We start from the raw sequence: 9425 nt of genomic DNA, 5'->3' as shown, positions 1-9425 counted from the left end.
CTATGTGTGTGTGTTTAGGTGTTTGTGTCTATTTGTGTGTACATGTGTTTATATGTGTGTGTGTCTGTGCTTTATGTTTGAGTCCCTGACAATACACAAAGCAGGAAAGGTCCCGACAGGGAATGAGATACTGGTGGGGAGCCTTTCTTGGCATCCTGGCTGGGACTCTGTCCTTGCCATGGGTCACAGAACAGACCAGTGTCACTGATGAGGCCACAGAATAAAGCCAGGAGCCTAGTGACCATGGATGCCTAGCGGCCACTGGCCTGGGGCCAGTGGAGGGCTTCAGCACTGCCCGAGCCAACTCTCACCCAACAGCTGGAGCTCTGAGTCCCTGGGCACTGGTGTCATCATGAAGCGTCACTTCATGGACCATAGGGGAGAACAGTCACCAACGGACGGGACGGCACCCTCAGCCTGGCCAGCCCAGGGTCCATGGAGGAGAGCGTGGAAGTGCACTGGTCAGGTAGGTCGAAAGAAGGGGTGTGGCTGATGTGTCCCTGAGAGGGTGGTCCTGGAGGGGAAGGGGAGGGAAGGTTGCCCCTCGGTGCTGTCACCAAAGTGCTTTGTTGACCATAAAAATGGATGTGGGTCTGACTGAGGCCGCTGTTGTGAGCACATGAGGTGATTTCAGAAGATATGAGGATGAAATTCTAAAATGTTAGTCATATATTTTAATGTGCTTTGAAAAAACCAGAATTGACATGTCAGTTCTGTGATTTCAGCAGTGATGTAAAAAATTCCTTTATAATAAATGGATTAAAGTTAATCTAGAACATCAATTTGAAGTGACCGTGGGCAGCACCTAAGGGTCACACCGGCTTTTGGGACTGAGTGACCGGCACCAGCTCTGGCTCCATCAATCATTTCAATACTCTGTGCCTCAGTTTCTTAATTTGTCAAAAATCATAACAATGGAATTTCTTAGGGTTTTTTTTTTTTAATATTAAATGAGTTAAAATGTGGCAAGCACTTAGCACTTATATGGTGACGGGATCCAATGGATGTTCAAGGAAAAGGTGAGATGCCCCTGGGGGAAGACGAGACATGTTACAAATGCCAGGGGGAAGGTTGGGCTGAGTGGCCTGGCCAAAGCACTTCCCAAGTCTGGCTTTCTAAACTGGCTTTATTGAGCTGTGATTTAAATACACAAACCTCACTGATTTTGTGTACAGTTTGAAGAATTCTGACATGTACACATTTGTTTAACCACCACAAAGATCATGATGCAGAATATTTTCATCACCCTCTAAAAGTTCTTAGTGACCCTTTGCAGTCAGTTCCCCTGCTGCCCTTGGCTTCCGGTAACCCCTGTTCTGTTCTCTCTCCCTATAATTTTGCCTTTTCTAGAATGTCATCTAAATGGAATCAAATACTCTATGACCTTTTTACCCTGAGTTCTTTCATTTAGTAGAATGCATTAGAGACTCATCCATGTTTCGCATGTAACAGTAGTTTATTCCTTCTTATCAACAAAGAGGATTGCCCTGTGTGGGTAGGTGTCGCACAGTCTGTATTCAGCAGTTGATGGCCTTTTCGGGTTTAGTCAAGGCCTTGGATATTACATTCATACATTATTTGATCCCCGTCATCACATCCATAACTTTAAGATATATCTGTTTATACATTTGATCCTTATCCTCGCCCCAAGAGAAAGGCATTTCATCCCCACGTTATGGGGAAACAGGCCCAGGGAGAAGAAAGTACCTGCCCAGGGGCCCCTGGAGCCTGCATCCTTTCAGAGACCTGAGGTGGGTTGTGGCACGGATGCCTCAGCACGGATGAAAATGTCCTTCCGCCTCCCAGAGACCTCTAAGAGAGAGGAGCCATCTCCGCGGCCTGGCCTGGCTGTTCCCCACGACGAGGACATCTACTTCTCGGGCAAGGGTCGGGGCGTGCTGGGCTGGAGCAGCCAGCCTGGTCATCCCGGTCCTCCTCCGAGTACCAGTCCTACTCCCAGTACCAGTCTTGCTCTTCCAGCACGTGTGGCGGCGAGGACACTGCCTGGCAAAGCATGTGTGCCTTCTACACCCATGGGAAGACCGTGCAGCGTGTGGCCGTGGCCTGGGAGACCGACTGTGGCTTTGAGCTGGTCCGTCGGCAGCCCTTCATCCACGAAGCAGAGTTCATCAAGAGGCAGAGGCGGAAAGGCTCCTCCTTTGAGATGGCTTCCAACACCGACCTGCGCTGGGAACTGGAAGCCGGCAAGAACAACACCCGCCCAGAGCCGGACGACACGGAGCTGCTGGTGCCCCTGGAGTGCTGCCTGCAGGAGCTGCGGGCCACCCCGGGCTGGCTGGTCACCACCAACCACGGGCTGTGGTGTGTGGCCTGCTGCCGGGTCTTCCCCACGCTGGAGGTGCTGCTGGAGCACGCCCAGGAGGGCATCCAAGAGGGCTTCAGCTGCCAGATCTTTTACGAGGAGTTGCTGGAGAGAAGGTGGGCCCGGGGCCAAGTGCAGGAGCAAGAGCCAGAGGAGGAGGGACGGAGCACTTCGGACAGAAGTGCAAGTCCGAGACCCCATGTCAAGGTGCTTCCGTCACAGTCACGGTCAGAGAAGCAATGAGCTGGAGGGGATGTGCCCAGCCCTGCGCTCACCTCCGGCACCGCAGCTGCTCCTTTCCAGGCCATCAGGACTACAGCCACGGGGGCAGGGAGAGAGGATGAGGGCCGGGGAAGGAAGCGTGCGGAGATGGGAGGGCCGTGAGAAGGGACGGGGAACGCACCCTCCAAAGGGCACAGCATTTCAACTAGAGTCCATTTCAAAACCCAAATCAAGTGTTTCTGACGGTGGGCGCAAGACCTGAAGCCCGCAAGCGTGTGGCCAAGGCAATTCTTATTTTTTCTGGTGGGTCTAGCGGGTCGTGACTCACAGGAGAGCCAACTGCAATTGAAGCATCGGCCCTATTTTTTTCATGGTTAGGAACTCATCATAGGCTCTAGTTCTATGTCTTATTTTAATGGGATTAAACTTGAATAGCTCAAAGTTTAAGGCAATGACTAATTGAGTGAATCATGTTATTGGATTGGACCCACTGGAAATTGCCATTTCTGCAGGTTACACACTGGCACGGACATCCCAAGACAGCAGGGTCCCAGAGGTAGAGATGGGGGCTGGGTAAGTCCTGCTGACCCATGAGTTCAGATATGTCAACTCTGTTTTAAAATGTTGCTACAGAATTTTTCTTTACCCTTACAAGGGACTGCATTCATTCAAGAAACTACATGGATGGCCCGCTGTGTGTTAGGCATGCTGATGAGACATGTACCCCAGTCGTGCAGTGAGAGGCAGATAGGACAGACAACTGCAAGCCAAGGGGATGAATCACCTAAAGGAGGTTTGGGGAGCCCAGCGGAGGGCCCCAAACTCATGCTGGTTGTTGAGGAAGGAAAACATTCCAAAGAGGCTGATGTTCACAAAGGCTGGGAGGACAGGTAGAATTAGTGAGACCAGGAGTTTTCTTCAGAGTCATTAAAACTAGGAAAGATTGTTTCTAGGAGCGGGTGAGCCATGTTAAAAGTGAGAGTGAGTGGGAGTGAGCTGAGGGTAAAATGTTTCCTTTCATTTGGCACATGGAGGTTGCTGATGGCTGTGATGAGAGCAGTGCCAGGGACTGAGGGTGGCAGAGGCCAGGCGGGCATGGGGCAGTAGTGGACACACAAAAAACCACTGGACACAAACATTAGACACCTCTGCTGGCAAGCTTGTCTGAAAAGGAAAGCAATGATGGCTTAGCTGGACAAAAGGAAACTACAAAAAGGCAAAGATGGGGAGAGAGCAAGTTTATATGTAGTGGGAATGATCTGAAAGAGAGAGGGAGGCTGAGAATGCAAGAAAAATGGGGAAAGAAGAGCCAACTAAGAGGACGCTGGATCCTGACCAGATACGGAGAAACCAGCCCCTGACGAGAGAAACTTCATGTTCTCTGTCGTAGGCAGGTGTTAGGTCAAGTAGGGCTTGGGAGCCAAAAGGATGGAACTTGATTTTTTTTCCCCTGAAAACTGCAAGGAGCTCCTGAGGAATTTTTAGCAAATCAGGTTGGCCTTTGTGAAAGATCTCTGTGGTGAGCAGGGTCAAGAATGGATGAGAGAGCATAACTGGTGACAAGAAGGGCAGTTGAAGAGCTGTAGGCAGTGTGAGTTCAAAGAGATTTAGGAGATGCAAATCACAGGTTTGGGCTAGTGTTTGATGAGGGTGGTGAGGGGAAATTGTCCACAACAACTTCCAAGTTTTTTGTTTTTTTTTTTACCTGAGTGGTTGGTGAATATGGGTTCCATTTTGGAGCACCAAAGGACAAGATTTGCTGGGATGCCCATGAGCCCACTTTTGAATAAGCTCAGTTTATGATAGAAACCTTTGGAAGGGAGCTAGTTAGAAGGATCTGGGGCTTTGAAGAGTGTTAAACGGGATGGAGATAGATTTGTGGTCATCTATGTATGTGTGGTTACCGTGGCCCTTTCTGTGGCCTTGTGTTAGATGCATTCTCTGTACCAGTCCCAGTGCAGCAGAAGCTATGGGATCATTTTGGAATGGATGTCAACTGTGGGGATGATATTGCAGCACCATTTTCAAGATACAGCAGAGTCACAGACTTTCTCAATTCACTGTGAATAGGGCTGGAGGGCTTTCAGGAAGAAAAAAAAGGATAGGACAATGGTCCAAACTTTGTCAAGCTCTTCTGAGAAGAGCTATGTGGTGTTGGAGGGAGCTCAGTAGGCAGGTAGAATCCAAGGACTATCTAAGGGGAGAGGAGGCAGCTGAACCAGAAATAGTGAGCACTGGTGAGGAGGAGAACATTTCTATTTAGAAATCTGTTGCAGAGGGAACAAAATGAGGCATGGCATCTAAGCTCTGGAATTTTAGCCTTTAAAAGACAATGTATTTATATGTTAAACATGGATATTCTAAGGGCCAACCATTGTTCTAAACACTTTATGAATAATAAGTCATGTAATGTATATTATATATTATATATGTATATTATAACTTATTATAATATACTTATTATTAATAACCCACCACAAACCAATGAGGTGGGTCCTAGGATTAGTCCTGTTTTATAGGTGAGTAAGCTAAGAACTTGTCAAGGTCATAGAGCTGGTGTACAGCAGAACCAGGCCTCACACCCAAGCAGCCTGGTTCCAGAGCCTACAGTCTAACCATCACATGAAGAAGCAAAATTTTAACATAAAGACAGATGCAAGATATTCAGAAAAGCAAACATGTCAACTCCACAGGTTGTATTTTCTTTAGATTAAGTAGTAGCAGCTGGAGACAGGGGGAAAGATGACGGACATTAAGGACAAATGAAAGATGACAAGACCATTGGGGAAACAAATTTTTAATGTAGAGGATAACTTCAGCTGACATGGATGGAGGAAGGAGGGGATAAAATTGTTCTTCAGATAGTGACTTATTTTTAAAACATATCTCAAACTCAGCTGAGGTAAGTATTCATTCATGGTTTAAACTCATCACTTTGTAGAGACCTGGGACCTCCACCAAATAAGACAAGGATCAGGGTGAGTAAGGGGAACCTTTCCAGAGGATCAAGGGACCTCAAACATTTTAGATCTTGAACTACTTTACAGCCTTTATTTTCCCAAACTACAGAAAGAGATGGAAATTATTTTATGAAATTTACAGAAATGTGACAACAAAGCCTGACAAAGATGGCACTAAAAGAGTAAAAATACATTGATCTCACTTATAAACACAAAATGATATCTAATCAAATTTATAGAGTGTGAAAAGAACAATTCACCATGACTTGAGTTTGGGGCATCTCATGACTGTAAAGACAGAAATTGTTAAATCTAACAATACTTCATATTGAAAGAGGGATCTTATGATAGTCTTAGTAGATATTAAAAAGAAAAATATTCAAAAATAACCCCATACATTTATGGTCAATTGTTTTTCACCTATGGTGCCCAGATAATTCAACGGGGGAAAGAATAATCTTTTCAGCAAATGGGCTGGGACAACTGGATATCTGTATGCAAAAGAGTGAAGGTGGCTTTCTACTTCATACCACATATACAAATTAAAATAAAAAAGATCTAAATGTAAGAGTTAAAACTATAAAACTCTTAGAGGAAAACAGAGGTGTAAATCTTCATGATCTTGGATTAGGCAATGATTTCTCTTAGATATGACACCAAAAGCACAAGCAAACAAAAATTATATAAATTGGGCTTCATCAAAATGAAAAACTTTTGTGTTCAGAGGATACTATTAAGAAAGTGGAGGGCTTCCCTGGTGGCGCAGTGGTTGAGAGTCCGCCTGCCCATGCAGGGGACGTGGGTTCGTGCCCCGGTCTGGGAAGATCCCACATGCCGCGGAGCAGCTGGGCCCGTGAGCCATGGCTGCTGAGCCTGTGCGTCCGAAGCCTGTGCTCCGCAACGGGAGAGGACATGACAGTGAGAGGCCCGCGTACCGAAAAAAAAAAAAAAAAAAAAGAAAGTGGAAAACAATCCACAAAATGGGAGAAATAGTTGCACATCACATATCTGATAAAGTCTGGTATCCAAAATATATAAAGAACTCTTATAACTCAACAATAAAAAACAAGTATCCCAATTTAAAAATGGGCTAAAGATTTGAAAAATATTTCTTCAAAGGAGATATACAAATGACTAATAAGCATATGAAAATATACTCAACATCATTTGTCTTTAGGGAAATGCAAATCAAAACTACATGAGAAACCCACCAGGATGGCTATAACAAAAAAGGACATAATAATAAGAGTTGGTGAGGATGTGGAGAAATTGGAACCCTCGTACAATGCTGGCAGGAATGTAAAATGGTGCAGCCACTTTAGAAAACATTCTGGCAGTTCCTTAAAAAGTTAAGAATAGAGTTATTATACAGCTCAGCAATTCTGATAATTGAAAACAAATGTCCACACAAAAACTTGTACATGAATATTCATAGCAACATTATTTCTAATACAAAAAAGTGAAAACAATCTACATGTCCATCAAGTGATGAATGGATAAACAAAATTATTCAGCCATGAAAAGAATTCAGTACTGATCTATGCTATAACGTGAATGAACCTTGAAAATATTATTTCTAAGTGAAAGAAGCCAGACACAAAAGGCTACAAAATGCTTTATTCTATTTATATGAAATTTCCAAACAGGCAAATTTATAGAGACAGAAAGCAGATTGATGGTTGCCTGGGATTCAGGGAAAGGAGAGGAGCGAGAAGTGACTGCTAATGGATATGGGGTTTCTTCTTGGGGTGATGAAAGCATTCTGAAATTAGATAGCAGTGATGATTACACACTTTGTGAATAGCCTATAAACCACTGAATCGCACGCTTTAAAAAGCTGAATTTTATGGTACGCAAATTATATCACAATTAAAAATGTAGTAAATACAACAATAATTCCTATATTATTTTTAGAACTAAGGATAGAAATTTTCTTCAGATGATATTGAGTATTTATCTTAAACCAAGTAGCAAAAAATCTACGAGTATTCCCACTGAAATCAGGTAAAATATGTCATCTATTACAATTTTTATTTAACATTGTTCCAGAGGTTACAACCAATTCAATAAAACATGAAACAGAAATGTTATATATAATGGACAGAAAATTCTGTTCATTTTTTTAGAAAAAGACAATATACTTACCTTGGAAACTCAAATGAATTTCCAAAAACAAGAGATAATCGAAGGATTGAGACAAAATATATATCAAAAGATTTCCTATGTACTAAATGTGACTGATTAGGAAATAACATGGAAAATATTCCATTCACTAGATACACAGATATTCTTGGAAATATTGCAAGTGCAATGAAACATCAAAGTGATTATCTCCAGTTGATAATTGTTGATAAATTTTGGTTTTCCTGTAATATGCATTATTCTTTGTTTTCCATTTGAGGAAGTATGGCTTTTATAATAAAAAGGCAATAAAACATTTAATCAAACATTACCTGAGGTTAGAAGTGACACTGGGGGCCTTCCGTGTCCACATCTGTGGTCTATAAACCACATTCTGAGAAGCCCAGCTCTGGACATCTTAATCCTTGGCTCTTCTGAATCAAATTAGCTTTGATTTTAAGAGCACTTTATAACGAAAGAGGACTCAGCCAACTCAAGAGAGTTAAATTACAAAGCTCTTTTTGTGGTGTGTCCTCATTTCTTATAAAGGTTGAAAGCTGTGAGTGAGAGGGAGATCTCATGAGAAAACTGTGGTGGGAGCTCAACAGCAAGAAAGGGTAAAAGACAGTGAAACTGGGAAGAAAACAAGATCATGAAAACGGGGCTTTGCAGGGAGAAGAAGGGGAAGGCACTGCAACAGGATGAAGGAAACTGGAGAAGGGAGACAGAAGGGGAAAGAGAAAAAGGCAGATGTTAAGGAGGATACAGCGACAGGGGAACGTGACATCACAAAGGCGGTCCAGGTATGAGGCTTCGGTGGGGGAAGATGAGGGTCCATCAAAGATGTCAGAGTCCTGACTGACCTTTCCATGGGAGTCTCTGAGGTGCTCAGCTATGGATGCTGTCATGGGCTGAATTGTGTACCCCTCCCCCAAATTTAAAGGTTGAAGTCCTAACCCCTAGTACCTCAGAATGTGACCTTACTTGGAGATAAGGTCTTTAAGGAAGTAAGTAAAGTAAAATAAGGTCATCATTAGGCTGGGCTCTAATCCAATATGACTGATGCCTTTATAAGAAGAGGAGATTAGGACACAGACACACACAGAAGAAAGACCACAAAATGAAGATACAGGGAGAAGACAGCCATCTGCAAACCAAGGAGTGAGGCCTCACAAGACACTAACCCTGCAGACGTCTTGATCTTGAACTTGTCCTCCAGAGCTGGGAGATAATACATGTCTGTTGCTTCAGCTCCCCAGTCTGCAGTGTCTTGTTATGGCAGCCCTAACCAATGAATACAGATGCTGAAGAGCAAGAACCAGAGGCAGGCAGGAGGCAGCCAGGAAGGCTTGAGAGGTCCCTGCTGCTGGTGGGGAGGCTTCCGGGTCTCAGGCCCTCAGGAGAGCAAGCACACAGTGAGTGCTTAATCAGTATTTTGTCGATTTATATGCCCAGAATGGCATGACTGAATTTGGGACCAAGAGGCTGACTTTTGGCAGATATGGAGTGGGATTACTGGACCTGAGCACTCAGAGTGCTTTGGGCTCCCATCAGAGGGGATCTGGTGTGTGTGTGTGCGTGGTGGCATGTAGGTTGGTTAAGAGAATACAGTATGTTCCCTTCCATTCTCTTCTAAGTCTCTACTGCTTCCCCTGTCAGTGAGACTGACTGGAAGCCCCCACCTAGAAATGAGCTGGGCCAGAGATGATGAGGACCAGGATGTGCTGAGCTGTAGGCAAGATGGAACAAGAGTTCACAAAAACAGTTCATGAAAATGCCATGTCTTGAGCTCAAAGCAT

General features: G+C 44.2%; 1 protein-coding gene across 1 annotated transcript; it reads left to right on the top strand.

Moving 5' to 3' along the window:
- Positions 1–352: 352 nt before the first annotated feature.
- FAM170B (family with sequence similarity 170 member B) lies at positions 353–2566 on the top strand (the record flags this gene model as incomplete). Its single annotated transcript, XM_079711748.1, is given in 4 exon segments — positions 353–400; positions 403–466; positions 1807–1913; positions 1916–2566. Coding segments are annotated over 4 exon segments (870 nt in total).
- Positions 2567–9425: the final 6859 nt, after the last annotated feature.

Source organism: Hyperoodon ampullatus (genome assembly GCF_949752795.1).
Source record: "Hyperoodon ampullatus genome assembly, chromosome: 1".
In the NCBI taxonomy this organism is placed as follows: Eukaryota; Metazoa; Chordata; class Mammalia; order Artiodactyla; family Ziphiidae; genus Hyperoodon; species Hyperoodon ampullatus.
The sequence above is the reverse complement of the archived record's forward strand: the minus strand, read 5'-3'. Positions and strand labels throughout refer to the sequence as shown.